Source organism: Neospora caninum, chromosome VIII (assembly GCF_000208865.1).
Source record: "Neospora caninum Liverpool complete genome, chromosome VIII".
Classification (NCBI taxonomy): domain Eukaryota; phylum Apicomplexa; class Conoidasida; order Eucoccidiorida; family Sarcocystidae; genus Neospora; species Neospora caninum.
Window position 1 is genome coordinate 4325316 of NC_018395.1, and position 14834 is coordinate 4340149.

Genomic DNA, 14834 nt, shown 5'->3' on the forward strand with positions numbered 1-14834 from the left:
CAATACCGCAGAAGATATGAATAGGAGACGGGAATGAACAACTGTATCCCTCTGATCCCTTGAAGGTCGTGCATACGGCCGGTGGCGTCTCCAACAGCTTTTTAGTCCATGGAACTTTTCCTGGAGCTGTATCGCGCACCCGCGGCAAGATATCTTCCTTCTTCCATGATGTGTTTTCGCTGGTCGAGGAAGGATGGTGAGGAAAGGAGAGCACGAGGCGCAAAGAGGGAGCGCGTTGCTTCCTCTCGGGGTCTTCGCAGCCAAGCGGCACGACCTTGTTGAGGAAGATGCACAGGGGAAAGGCAGGAGGAACAGCTGTAAGTGGAAAGGCGGCGCTCCGACGCGAGGTGAATTGGAAAACGTTGTGTTTTGTGACAGTAACGCAAAGAAGAGTGCAAAAGACTTTGATGGTGTGCGAATTTCCTCGTGGGCGGGGCACGGTCTGTCGCGCATAGACACAGTCCTGGCCAGGAAATGGAAAAGAGGGGAAGACAGAAAGGCGAAAACCAAGGGGATGCTGCGCATGTGCGAGTCTCCGCAGTTGATGCTGAAACGAAATTCCAGGGGGTTTTACGCGGCCGTCCAGATCCACTTTCGCTCGTGGGTCTTCATGACGCACACGCGCAAGACCGAGGCCGCGGGGTTGGCTGGGGATTCGCGCGGCGTTTCGACAGAAAGGAAACTATCGGCCGCGAAGCAAAAGAAGGATTGAATCGAAGAAAGAAGACAAAGAAAGCGAAGGAACAGAGAATCGACAGAATGCCACCGATTGCCATGAGTGTCTTGCGCGCCGGAAGCCAGCAGCCGCCCCTCAAAACACCCGCCGGCTCCAGTGTACGTACACTTCAAGAGCCCCGGGAGAAACCGGGGGGTGTTTCGTTGTTTCCAAGTCCAAAAATCTCTGCAACACGCGGCATGCAACGAACTGTAAATCCCTCGTCTTGTACGACAAGAAGCGCTTCGCCTTCGAGCCCCTCCAGCGATCGCGCATGCAGCCTGCTTTTCGGGCTCCGCGAACAGTGTCAAATCAGCGGCGCGCGTGCGGCAGGTTTCTCCGCGTGTCTGTTTCCCTTCTTCAGTTTCCTTCTCGGAACGTTCCCTTCCTTCATTTCTTTGTCCATTCACTCATTTCACGGCGTTTCCTTCTCCACGGCGCCCCCGCTCTCCGCAGCAGGTCGATGCCCTCCGCATGCTGGTTCTGCTTCCAGCACGCGTAAGAAGACTGCCGCGAGTGTTTTTCCCTCGACTCGTTTTCCGTGTGATCAAGCGGGACAGTTTCAAAGAAACGTCTGCAGTCATCTCGACCCCCACTGAGAGAGGCGCCTCCTTTTCTGTCATCCGAAAGAACTTCTGTCTCTCTCATGCCCCGTCTCGAGCTCCGTCAGTCCGACTGCCACTGGAAAGTACAGGACTCTCGCCGCTGCCTTCTCTCGTTTGCCTCTCCAGGCATCTCTGTTTCTCTAGGACCTCTCTCGCGACATACACGTACACATCCACATCCATTCAGAAGGAAACCCACATACGTGTGTTTAGTTTCAACTTGACGGATGTTCCTCTTGCGCTCTGTCTCAAACTGACTCTGGACCTTCCGAGGCGCCTTCTTGTATCTCTGTAGGCTTCCTTTCGTGCTTGCCGTATTTGCGCCGCTGCGCACCGCGGGTGGAGAGCAACCCCACGTACTCTGGGGAGTCCCCCTTCTCCATGGATGCTGCTACGCCTTCCTCCCCTTCAGCCTCATTCTCTCCGCCTGCGTCTTCCTCTGAAGCTTCTTCCTCTCTGCGCGCGCTTCCGTCTCACCTCTTCTCTCCAGCTCGCCTCAGAGAGACGCTTCAAGGCCGCCTCGAGAAGGCAGACTGGTTGGTTCGCTGCGGCCTAAAATTCGGTGTCGACTTTCTCCTCTACTCCCGAGCCTCCGACTACGCGCATGCACAGTACGGCGCACAGGCGCAAACATGCAGACGGGAAAAATGAAGAAGGGAAAACGACGAAGATGCGCGCTTTCTCCTCCGCACTGACGCGAGTTGCCTGCCTCTCAGGGCTCCTCCGGGACGCTCCCAGATAGGGAGAGTCAGGACAGAAATATCCGAGTTCAGGCTCTTCGCCTGTTCGAAAAAATTCATGTCGAATAAGAGGTCCAACACGCAAACCTCTGTATATGCACAGAGAGGGGCGTATCTGCGCAAGTCTGAGCATCGTATATTTATATATATATATATAGTTATATATTTATTTATATATATATATATATACGTTGGGGTAATTGCTGGTCGATATCTGTGTGGATCTCGGAATGCTTCATTTGTTGTTCTTCTCTGGATGCGTCTGTTTCGCAGATTTGGAGTTCTTCTCCTCCCCCTTGAACAGCCTCACGTTTCAGCCGATTGCTCAGCCTCTTCGTCCTCCGCTTTCTCCTCTGCCTCCTCACTGTCTTCCAGCTCGTCGGCAGTCGACTTGTCTTCTTTTGAGTTCCCTTCGCCAACGTGGAGAGAGATTGTAGCCGCGACTCGCCTCTGCGCGTCTGTGTCGAAGCGACTTCTTCTGGCTCTTCCCACGCTCTCTGGTGGAGCTTTCCGGCAAGCGGGTGTCTGCGCACCAGGGCAGACTCTCTCAGCGATTTTGCCGACCAGCGAGGAGGCTTGCGCACTCGAGCGAGGCAAAAACGCCGAGAGTCTCCACCCTCATCGGGGCGTTCTCCTGACACACGAGAGAGAGACGCCGCCTTCCTCGTGGGTCCCACCTTCGTGTACTGATCCCTCCTGCTTGTCGTTATCTTCTTCTCCCCCCGGCTTCGAGGCGTCGGCCCCGTCTCTCGCTTCCTCATCGGCTGCTGCATCCGGCAGTGGAGAAGGCGCAGAGCGTCGTGCGGAACCTTCACCGCCTAACTGCGCCTTCTCTTCGTGCGTTGAGGACCGTGAATCCGCCGGCGAAAACGCCGAAACCCAACGGAGGAAGCGAGGCGCCGTTTTGGGAACGCAGGCAGGACAAGGAGCTGCCGAGACCCCCGGCGAAGCCCACAGTCGCCGGCGAGAGCGTGGAGAAGAAGAAGGTGTTGGAAGCGAAGAAGGCGCGAAGCGTGTGAGGAGTGCAGAGGGCCAAGGCCAAGAGGTGGGAGGCGGCGTTTTAGAACAAAGAGAAATCGGAGTTCGAACAGAGGCAGGAACCGAACTCGCGGCAGACGAGTTGCCCGTAAAATTCATTTTAATCGAAGTGACCAGGTGGTCGCCTCGCAAGTACCTCCAACGCCAGCGCGAGGACCGACGAAGAGAACGAGAGGAGAGAAAGGCTAGGACGATGACGAGGATACAGTCCGCTAGCTAGAAAGCGACAAACTCCTAACCATTCATTTGGGTTTAAAGTTGTCTCCACTTCAAGCGAAATCCCCCTCTTCCAGCTGCAGTTGCAAATCGCCCCTCCTCGAATCCATAGTGTCTGGCATCCTTTCGTGGTCCCCTCGCCCTCTTTTCGCCCTCGTTTCGCCCTTTTTTGCCTTCTGTTCGCGCTCCTTTCCTCTCTCTCTCTTCGTCGTCTCTTAATCGTTTCGTCTCGTTTGGTTGAGGCAGTGCATCCGTTTCCTTTTCTTTTCTGACCAGCGTACGTCTTGGCTTTCTCACGATGTCGAACTCGAAGAATTTGATTCAGCGGCGAGCCTACCGGGAGCGTACGCAGGACGCCCGCCGGAGTCACAAGTATCCTTTCCTGGAGAAGAAGCAGGACTGGAAGGTCCGTTCGCGTCGGTACAAGACCCAGCAGCGACTGATTGCGCATCTGGCCGAGAAGGCGCGCACGCGAAACGAGGAGGAGTTTTCGTTCCGCATGCTCAAGGCGAAGCAGGTCGGCGGCGGAGTCGACAAGCTGAAAGGGAAGAGCGCCGGGCAAACATTTCTCTTGACGCCGGAGCAAGCTGCGTTCTCGAAGGCAAGCGCTCAGCTCGTCTCCCGGAAAGGCCAGGAGAAGGTCCAGGAGCGGCGGAAAGGCCGCAGGAGGCGCGAGGAAGAAGCGCTCAGATACGACCAGAAACTCGTCGATCTCAAGCGCCAAACCCTGCGAAAACGAATCGAAAAAACTCTCACGCATGCCGCGGTCCTCGCTGGACAGGCTGACCCCCACAAAGGCCAGTCCGTCTCTCTGGAAGACGCAGACGACTCTGACGATGTGGAAGACGAGGAAGGTGACGACCAAAGCGGAGAAGGCGAAGGCGGAAGCGGCGAAGGTGAAGACGAAAGTGAAGAAGGTGACGAAAACGAAGGTGGAGACAATGCCGAAAGCGAAGAAGAGACTGACAAAGTCGAGAGTGACGAGGACGGAGAGACTCCCTGTCGCTGGCTGCGGCGTCAACGAGGCGGAGCGAAGCGCGACGAGGAAAGTGACTCGGGTTCCTCGGAAGGTTTCGACGGCTTCTCGGATGAAGGTTCCGACTCTGTCGGGTCTGACGAGGAGACAGGCAGTGCGCCGACTCCAGGACGGAAGACGCGGAAAGGCAACGCTAGCCTGCAGCCTCGCAACTGGTTAGAGGGCCTCGCGCAGGACACGCAACATGCGCGTCGTCTCACGAAGCTCGCCGCGAAACTCCAGCTGAAGTCTGACCTTGCAGGAAAAGGCAGAAGAAAACTCGTTCGCGAAGGCCACGCCGGTGAACCCCCTGTCTACAAATGGGCAACCGAGAGAAAGAAATGAACCGTCCCGCTTGGCTACTCTCCAACTACTCTTTGCCCGCGCAAACACGTCGCTCATTGCCTTCCCAGGCCTCACGCCGAGTGGTACAACCCCATCGATGTATATATATATATATATATATATATATATATATATGCATGCACGTGCATGCGTCTATTTTTCTTTCTATGTGGAAACCTTTGTAAGGGGCGCATGTGGGAAGAACACTGATGTAGGAAGAAGTGTGTCGAGCTAGAGTTCATCTAGAAAACCTTGTTTCGGTTTTCCAAAGTGCCGGGATATCCTGTCTCTCTTGCCGAGAGGCATGCAGTCATTGGCGCCGTCCTGGGATATCTGTTTTATGTGTGCACATGGCTGATCACATCGGTCCGTTTTTTGCTCTACGTCGCCATTTCGACTTGCGCAAAAGACCCGACTCCTCTTACGTTTACGCCGTTTGCTTCCAGTGTCGCGAGTCGCCGCACCTGAGACCGTCATGCTCTGCTAAGTTTTTCTCGAGTCGACTGGAGTGAAAGACGTTGTTTTCCTTCTCAAACGGCTCGTGCGATGTATGCATCCCTCTCGCTTCTCAGCGACTGCGCGGTTGCCTCCGATCTGTCTCTTGTGTGGTCCTTTCTCTATTTTTTGTGGTGCGTGGTTTTCCTCTGTGTTGCGCGATACTTCTCTTCCCTCTTTTCTGGGATCTTTGTCAATTCTCGCACGCTCGCGCGCGGCGCGTTTCCCCCTTCGAACCCTTCCCAGGAGACAAATATCTCAGACTCCGCCACGCCTGAGCGATCTTTGTTTTCCTTCGCATTCGACTTTGTCGCCGTTTTTTTGTCTCCTCGCAGAGAGGCTCGTCGCAGTGTACAGCGAGGGAAACCCACGAATCGTCCTCCGAGGACGGGTACACTCACGCGGGTTCGCTGTATGTTGAGGCATGGTTTGTGGGAAATGCGCAGTTTGCGCCTCGGCCACGCGCGCGCAGCCGCTCGGGACATGTAGTCGCGCCGCCAAGTCTTTTGGGTTTTTTCGTTCGAAGAAGACGCCCTTTGATCTCCACACAGGCAAATGCAGCGAGCACCTCGCACGGCGAGTCCCTTTCACGTCGACGCATGCATATCGAGATACACCCGAGAGAGCTGTGTGAACACCTAGACGTTTGTATGCACAGAGACAGGCATACGTATCTACATATATATATGTATATATGTATATATGTATATATATATATATATATATATATATAAATTTATGTATATATATGAATATATATATATATGTATATATATGGAACTGTAGATCCAGTTGTAGATTAGGGACACTGGTGTGCGACGGTAACCGCATGCACCTGCTCAAACGCGCCCATGCTAAATGGAGAGAAGAAGAGGGGACGTGGATCCCGAGACGCGTCTCGCTCTTTCAGACATGGTTCGTACACTCGGCGCGCATTCAGTCTGAGGCGCGTCGGCTCTCTCCATGTTAGCTGCCGTCCTCCCCACTCCCCTCCGATGCATCTCCACATTTCAACATACACAGACCCCTAGGGCGCTGTCCATATTTCTCTCCCTCCGTTTCGTCGTCTGAATGATTTTGAACTGTCGTTTCAGCTCTCATTCGCATCGAGGTCCTCGTCAACTGGTCGGTACGGAAGCTGGGCGGAGAAGGCGCACTGCATGCGGTTGCAATCGTCCCCAAGAACCCATGATCCCTGTCCGCCTCGTCCAAAATCTCTCACTGAGGAACCGCCTCTTCCGCGTTTGCTTTTCCTGGTCTCTGTTCCCGTTTCCTGCTCTTCCTCCCGCTCAGCGGTCGCGCCCACGCGCTCGCGTCTGTCCGCTCTTTGCGTGTCGGTCTCAGTGTTCCTTGCAACTCCTCGGAGGCTCTTCTCGAGAACTTTCCCCGACCGATCCTCCTCGGAGACTCAGCTGGCCGACGAGCCTGAGACGCCTTCCCCCTCGCTTAGGTCTGCGCGTCAGTCGCGCCTGTGGACGCGGCGCGGCCTGCGGGAGACGCGACTGCATGCGGGACAGAGGAGAGGGAAGAACCCGTGTCTCGCCCGACCTCCGGCGTCTGGAGCGCGGACGAGGGAGCGAGAGAGCGAACAGAAGTCGAGAGATTTCCTGTTGAGAGAAGCGAAGAATCCTGTTCACGACCGGTCCCGCCGAAAGCCGTGTTCAAACTCGCGGGCGGAAGCAGTGCGAGAAGATCCGACAACTTATGCAGCGGCGCGTCAGAGGGAAACTCGACTGCCTCGCCAGGATGTAGAACAAAGCCGGCTGAAACAAGCGAAAACAAAGATGGAAAACGCGTACCACATAGCGGGAAGGAAACGTACGATTTCAAAAAACCAAACAATCCCGCACGTATACAGACAGATATATGCATTTCGCGAAATAGATGTATTTAGCGATATACATGTATTTAGACATACATATATGCATGCTTACGTGCATGTGACGTAGATGTGCCACGGGACACGAGACCGAGGCACGAGTCGCTAGCGTATGAGAGGCGAGCAGCGATTCAGCATCCCAGGTCGCAAGCATGGAATTGGAACCATTCGAAAACACAAACGCATCCATAATTCTTATATCTCCCTACCTGTAGCTGCCTAGATATATCTACTCATGGACACCCGCATGCTTGCGGTTGGGTCTCCCGAGCGTTTGCGTGGACAACGAAAGTGCGAGGGTGGAGACGTGCACCGTGCACGATGGCGCAGACTTTAGAAGCGGCAAAAGATCTGTCTCCTTTGTGTCTCTATTCTGTCGCTTTTGTGTGTCGTTGCCGTCTCTTCTGAGGCCTACCCAGGAGGAGAATCTTCACCAGCTCGGGGTGAGAGCCCACCGACTCGTGAAAGCGTTTGTTCGTCTGCGGAAGTCGCAAAGGATATCGCAAACAAGACGGCTGAGCGTGTCAGACAGCACATGCGGATTCCAGGGCGGCGCCCCAACACTTTCTCTCTCTGTCGTAAGCAGATCGCTGAAAAGATCTACATGCAGCCAGCTGCACACTCTCAATAACCGTGTCGCTTCTTATATATATGCATATATATATATATATATATATATATATATATACGCATAGATGTATAGATGCGTATAGATTCATGGCGATAGCTATTTCCATTCTGCGTATACCAGTGTGTCTACGAGAACATGTTTAATTCTAACACGCGGGAAACGAGAAGAGGGAACCAAGACCAACCGCGTGATTCCATCTGAGACCTCGAATCGTCTTTTTCTCAGCCCTTCCAGCTTGCAGGAGCATTGGCCGGCGCAGCGTTTGCAGTGACAAAGCTGACCAGTTTGAGCCGCCGGAATTTCTCGTCTGTGGGATGCTGAAGAATGTTTGAGAGGATTTTTCTCAAAGTCGCGATGCTGCGCTCCGCCTCTTCTGCCGACACCGTCTCACGCCAGGACGCCAACGCGCAGCTAACCTGTCGCCGCAGGAGGAAGAAAAAGGCGGATCGAAAAACACAGAGAAACGCATGCAGAGAGCCGTCGTCTCCACCCTAACATATATATATATATATATATATATATATGTATATGAGCGGAGATAGATACGATTGTAAAATTGAGTGTCTGTATATAGCAATGCATGAAAGTAGAGAGTAACACCTACGCATGATTGCTTCTGAACGATTGAGGCGTTTCTGACTTTTGCCGAGTGTATCTGCTCAGGCGAAGCAAAGAGAGAGAGAAAGAGACAGAAGAGAGAGGAGAGAGAAAGAGAGCGAAAAAGAGAGAAAGAGAGTACGGGAGAGGCAGCACGCCACAGCGTGTATTCGACTACATGGAGAAGCAGCCAAACGTGCGCGAGTCTTCCACCGATTCAGGCGTTTCTTTCACTTTCGCATTTGAGGATTTTAACGACGCGTCGAGGAAAACGCGCGTGAGAGGGAGACGCGCAAACTCCGGTTTTCAGCATGCCTGCTCTGTCTGAATTTGCCCTTCCTCTGCCTACCGTCTCCTCGAGGGGTGCGTGAGAAGTCAGCTCTTCCTGCGGCTGCGAAAACAACGATCAGACACAGCCGGAAAGCACAATAGAAAAAACGTGCGACTGTGACGCGGCTGCCGAAGGCGGAACGAACCCGCGTCAGACTGCCACGACGTACGGAGGGAATGCGAATCCCCATCCCATGCAGGGGCGGTCGTACGCACACACTGACGACGATGCATACTTTCAAAAATCACACAGAGTCACAGATACACGCAGGCGTCCAAACGCATTCAAACATAGAAACGCACACAAACATATATATCTATATCTCTATATATGTATGTGTAACTCAGTGTATCTAACTCTAGGGTATCTTCTTTCGTGTTATTCGGAAACCCTATCGGCCGGCGCAGCAGTTCTGTCTAGCGCAGCACACACGGAATGGGACGACGCGCTGTTTTTCCGTGTGTTGCCACGTCGTCTGACCTCTCGCGTTTCTTTTCTCCTCTTGCCTGTGCACGTACGGAAATCCCTCCTTAAATTGAGGCCTTTTCGTCGAATCATGTTTCCAAATGCAGATCTGCCTAAGTATATAGGTGTATTTATAAGTGACGCTTTGCGTGCACGCTTCGGGGCTGACCGCCAGCCTAGCCGATATGTCAAAGCTTCGCGGAAAACGCGAGGCGGCATGCGACGAGGAAGGCGACACGGACGCGCGCTCCTTCCCTCACCTGTTCTCGAAGCACAGGCAACGGGCTAACGGGCGACGCGTCGGTGTACAGAGATCCTAGGGTGTGCTGCGAGAAGGACGAGCAAACAAGGAGAAAATGCTCCCTCATGCAAAAATGTAAAAGTGTGTCTGCACACATTTAATCCATATATATTTATATATATGACCGCCCCTTGCGAAGCGACAGGGGGGACGCCACGCACCGGACTGGAGAAGGCCTCATCTTGTGTGCGTGTTGTTTGCTAACGTAGGAAAAGGATCTGCGCCTCTTCCCAGTCGTAGGCGGATGTGCAACTGCGCGTTCAAAACGCGTTCCCGTATGTACACGAATCACAAAACCGCGCGTTAGTTCTCTCGAGTGGGTTGGCGGGCTGTGCTTCCCTCGCGCTGCAGCACACATCCGCCTGAGGCATTCTTCCTCATTTTCTCGCCTTTCTCATGCCACCTTTTACAGATTTCAGCTCCCATTTCACACTGCCTTGTACGCCCGTTCTTCGGCATGATGAGCAATCTCCGCGTGCATATTCTGACAGGTGAAAGCGCGCGTGTGTTGCGTCATTGTGGCTTACCAGAGACGCCGCTGGGCGTACCGGCGGATGCGGCGAAGGCGCCTCGGGTGTGGTCTGATTCGCGGGTCCGTTTCCGAAGGATTGCGTGGGAGTGGGCGCTTCTTTCGCTTCGTGTTTCTCTTGTTCCGTCTCCCGCTCTTTCGTCTCTGGAGTCCCTTCGTCTCCTGGAGCGTCACCCTTCCTGGAAGGCCCGAACGGGAGGACATGGAAAGCAAAGTTCTTCGCCTTCCTCGCTGAGGCGGCTGCTGCAGGCTGCGAGGCAGAAGATGCCCCTGAAGAGGGAACTTTGGCGAGAGTCTCCGCGTGGCGATGCAGCTCGGAAACGAGCGCCGGATTCATCTGCGCGCGCACGGACGAGACAGAGACACTCTCCAGGATGCATGCACGCGGGGAAAATAAACACAGCGCAAGAGCGTCTGAGAGGGACCGCCTTCAACAGAGCTGCGGTGTCGTCGGCTGCCGTTAGAGTCCAGAGAGGACGACGGGGAGAACGAACCGCGAGAGGGACTTTTTTAAACCAGAGGAGAGAGAAATGCAGCTCTTGGCAGCGAAATTGCCGATGACCATAATGACAGGCAGATCGCGGGAGGACACATCCGATACTTAGGGAGCGATGCGCGAGACGATGGACAGACACGAACCGAAATCGGACGAGCAATATCTCTACCGACATAGATATCTATATCGATACAAATGGATACGTCTGTTGGCGGCCATTGCTGGACAGCCCCGTCAGAAAGAAGAAGGGAAAAAGAGAGACGCGGAACCCTTCACGGAACGAGGAAATGGTGCATGCGTGAAAAAGCGATTAGGCGGAAAGACTTGCCTCTGCCAGCGGAAAGCGCAGTCGAATGTGGTTCAGAGTCTGAATGACGCCATGCCCCTCGTCGATGAGGAACCAGGCGACGATTCCAGGAGCGACGGTGTTCTCTCCCCTGTAGTCGTACACCTGAACGAAAACCCACAAATCAAGGTTTTTACCTCAACGGGGTACGTTCCACGCGTTGCGCGCCGAGCGCAGCGCCTCACGAAAGTATTACACACTCTCCCAACATACTTCTGCGTATGCACGTCTCTGTGGATACGTACAAATGCATGACGCAGTCCTACGACATTTTTGGAACGACTCTCGAGGCCGGGGTAGCCGCCTTACCAGAACGGCGACGTTGCTTTCTTTCGCGTGCCTGAGGAGGGCGGCAGCATCCTCAAACGGGAAAGAGGCGACGTCTGTGAAAGGCATGTTGTGCACTTCGAATCCGCCGAGGAGTTTGGGAGATGCAGAGAGGAGACGGCGAACGCGCGACGGCGAGGACGCCGGCGCAGCTTGGGGGATAGGAGCGACAGGCAGAGGGCAGGCCGTTGGCGTCAGGTTGATCACCATTTTGATGCCAAAGTGTCTGAGGATTTCCTCGTTTTCATGGATTAATGAGGGCGTGCATGCAACGAACACCGAGAACGCCGCCGCAGTCTCCACGGTTTTTGTGCGCCCCAGCACGCGCCGCGTGCTCGGGAGGCGCTTGACACTGCCCCGGGCTGCGATGTCTTGGAACTGAAAAGAAAAGCGACAAGAGAAAAACTTTGAATACAGGGTTACGCGGCCAGAGGAGGCGAGCTGCGCATCCGACCCAGGGAATCCTAAGAGAAGGAGACTGGGGAAGGCGCGCAGAAAGGCGAGTGCACGGGATCGCGGTGAGAGCGAGGAGACGCGAGCACGTCGCGGAAGAGAGTCAAGGAACCGGGGAAAGAAAACGTTGAGACGCAGCTGCCGCGGAGAGACAGTCACAGCGGGAGAGGAGGGAAGAATTTGCGAAGCTCGGAAGAGCGCACATTTCGCATCGACGTACCTCCTGGAGGTTCGAGGCCGTCCGGCGACAGGCCGAAGCAGCGCCAGCATGTTGCGAGAGAGGCGACGGACTCGGGACAGATTGAAAAGGAGGAATCAACTCGACAGGACCAGGGAGAAGAAGGTCGGAGGTGATCAGCAGCGGGCTGTAGCGACTGCCGAGCGAGGAAATGCCGCCTGCAAACGGCCAGACAAAGAGAAAGAGAAGACGGTGAAGCAAGGCCTGTCACGTTCTGTGAATGCATTTGTGGGACGCGGCAAGACGAAAAGAGCAAATAATTCTGGAGATGGAAAGCGGGAAAAGGAATAGAGTGAAGGACAGGTGGAGAAGCTCTGACGAAAAGGAAACGGAGAGACGGAACGAGAGATGCATTACCGGCCAGAACAATAGCGGCTTTGAAGCGTGCGCCGCTGTCGAGGAGAGAGTTGAGGAACATCAGAAGGAGAGCGTCGTCGTCTCCTTCGCCGTACATGATCACCTGAACCAGGAAGAAGGCATCAGACATGAGATCCAGTACAGCCGAAGGAGAGAAAAAGCGATAGCAGGTGCGGACGGCGACACAGCCACGGTCACGCAGAGACGAACGACAAGAATCTGAAACAGGATGCGACGGAGAAAAAGAGCAGGACGAGGTTCCCGGTCAGCCTCATGCAGATAGCGCATGCGCCTAAAAAAAGCAGAACCTCGCGCTCGTAGGTTTGCCTGTTATGGCCTGGTGGTTAGGACGCAAACCCACGATCCCTCATCTCCGTCTGTCTCAGCCCATATGTATGCCAGTGCTCCTGCATACAAATATATTCACGTGTACATGCACGGGCAACAAAATAGGTCTAGAACAACCTATCTGTCTCTCTCTGTGTACACGTTTCATAAATGTATTTATCTATCTACATCTATCCATATTTCCATGTCACGTAGCACCTATCCTTATCTGTATCTACCTGTAAATGCTCATAAAAAGGCATCTACATGTGCCTTTATACATCCAGCAAAATCTGTATGGTTTTGCACGCGTGTGGATGTATCTCTATGAAGGTGTAACTACTGATGTGGATTTCCACAACCCCGAGAACTCGAATCGTCCGCCATTGGCTGCATGCTTTTGAGTATCGTTGACTTGGGCCCGACCGTTCGGAATTTGCAAACGGTTCTGAGCCAGGCTTTGAGGGCGACAAGTCTCCTAGGCTCGTCCCCCTCGGGAGTCGCCTCGGCGGCGCGAGGCTCTGTCTCTTCTTCCGCCTTCTGCTCGTCTTCCTCGTCAGTCTGCTGAGGGAACTGCGACGCGGGAACGAGAGTTCCCGGCCCCTCCTGGAGCGTCGCTGAACGCGCGGAGCGGGCTCTCTTCATCGCTGCAGCCGCCACAGTCGCCCGATCTGGGAAAGACAGTCGGCGGAGAGCGAAGAACACAAGAGGATCAAGAGAGTCGATGAGAGAACACTCGAATTAAGACGCCCGCACACGGAGACGCGAAAAGAACGGGGCAGAGGGGCACAGCGACGAGTCCGGCGGTTGTTGAAGAGAGTGAAGTGACGAGCAACGCCCTCACAATTGACAGGAAGAAACATTACCTGGCTTCAGCGTCTCGGCCTCAAGCTTGTGGCCTTCTTCGATCGTCTCCTCGGGGGTTGCAGCGCTCTTCTCTCCTCCCATCTGCATGCACCGCATGGGAAATACAAGGACAGGCGTCGACACCTTAAATGACAAGTTCTCCGCCCGCCTAAACAGCCACGCCCCTTCCAAGGGCGGCACGTCACATTCTCAACTGCACGTGAGCGTTGCGATCTTTTGCCTCTCTGGTGAGACTCCTTCCTCGGGCGGGGGAACCGAGGGGCGGCTGACGAGGATTGTAACTTTCTCTGCTCTCCCGCACCTCGGTTTGGGCGTCTCCGCCGCTTCTCGCCTCGTTCGCTTCCTCTGCCTTTCGTGCTTCTTCGCGATCCAGCTGACCCGAAGTCATCCCCACGACAACCAGCGACGGCGCAGTCGACTCCGAGGCGCCTCCCTCCGGAGTGAAAACCAGCGGAGACGGCGGCGTCTTGTCTCCGGCGCCTTTCCCCGCCTGGCGCTTCTCCGCTGCCGCGCCGTTCGCCGAGCTCGTGAGTGTCTGGGTCCGCGAGAGAAACGCCGGAAAAACAAACCGCGGACTACGCGCTGCGGGATTTGCCGCTGCCGACTTGGACGCCGGAGGCGACAAACCTACAGAAAAACCAAACCCGAAATGCCAACAAAATGGCATCAAAACCCTACGTATTGGTGGAGGTGGATGCCAGTATATATAAATATATATATATATATATATATATATTGGCAGAGAGGTTGCGAGCGAACGAAAGGGAGAGATACGGGCCGCACATGAGAAAATGGTGCATGGAAAGCCCACCGATACGCGAGGCGCGACGCATGTCACCCCCTCCGCACGCGTGTCGAGCTTGCAACGGAAAGCGGCCAAACGAGGTAAACACAGGCAGATGCCAAGAAGCCCGGTGTACGGCATAAATGTGTATGGGAGGAGGTAAACGTGTAGGTGCGTGTGTCACTTGAGCGTGAACAGTTTGTGATTCGGCCACTCTTCTGTGTGGGCCTTGTGTGTATGCGACCTTTTGGCTTCTTTAGGATATCGGCGTTGGCGACGAGCGGCGCTCCGTGTTTTTCAAAGTATTCGAGAACAGCAGCGACGTCCTGAGCGTTTCGCCACGGGCAGACTGCGTAGTGGAGGTGATTCGCTTCGTATTTCTCTCGCTCTCGACAGTCGAACACGACAGCCAAGTGACGGTCTGCCAGGTTGTTGATGAGGCAGTACACGAGGGAGGGACTCGCCGGCTTCCACTTCTTCCGGGTGTACATGCACTTTTCGCCCTCGAGGAGGCGGGAAGGTGCGCCGCCTGGAGACGAAGCAAACCTCCTCGCCTCCTCTCGCTCTGACGCCCGACAAGGGCCCGACTGGCTGCGTGCTTGGCCCTGCCGTGCGCCGGGCGAAGCGCCTTGTGTCGCGTCGCAGACAGAGTCGGTTTCGGGTGAGGCGGCAGCCTCCGCCACATCCCCCCGGCGACTGGGGCCCAGAACCTGCTGACGCGTGCAGGCTTGTCCCAT

At 54.8% G+C, this 14834-nt stretch overlaps 2 protein-coding genes across 2 annotated transcripts; one reads left to right on the plus strand and one right to left on the minus strand.

The window, feature by feature from the left end:
- Positions 1-1178: 1178 nt before the first annotated feature.
- Positions 1179-4674, plus strand: NCLIV_035500 (conserved hypothetical protein; the record flags this gene model as incomplete). Its single annotated transcript, XM_003883752.1, has 3 exons — positions 1179-1213; positions 2334-3218; positions 3591-4674. The coding sequence occupies 3 exons, from the start codon at positions 1179-1181 to the stop codon at positions 4672-4674; spliced, it is 2004 nt and encodes a 667-aa protein (XP_003883801.1).
- A 1941-nt stretch (positions 4675-6615) lies between these two features.
- NCLIV_035510 (conserved hypothetical protein) lies at positions 6616-14834 on the minus strand (the record flags this gene model as incomplete). Its single annotated transcript, XM_003883753.1, has 12 exons — positions 6616-6932; positions 7464-7527; positions 8626-8667; positions 9333-9398; positions 9922-10239; positions 11054-11449; positions 11745-11920; positions 12120-12222; positions 12873-13117; positions 13313-13394; positions 13615-13940; positions 14342-14834. 12 exons carry the CDS (start codon positions 14832-14834, stop codon positions 6616-6618), a joined length of 2628 nt encoding a protein of 875 aa, XP_003883802.1.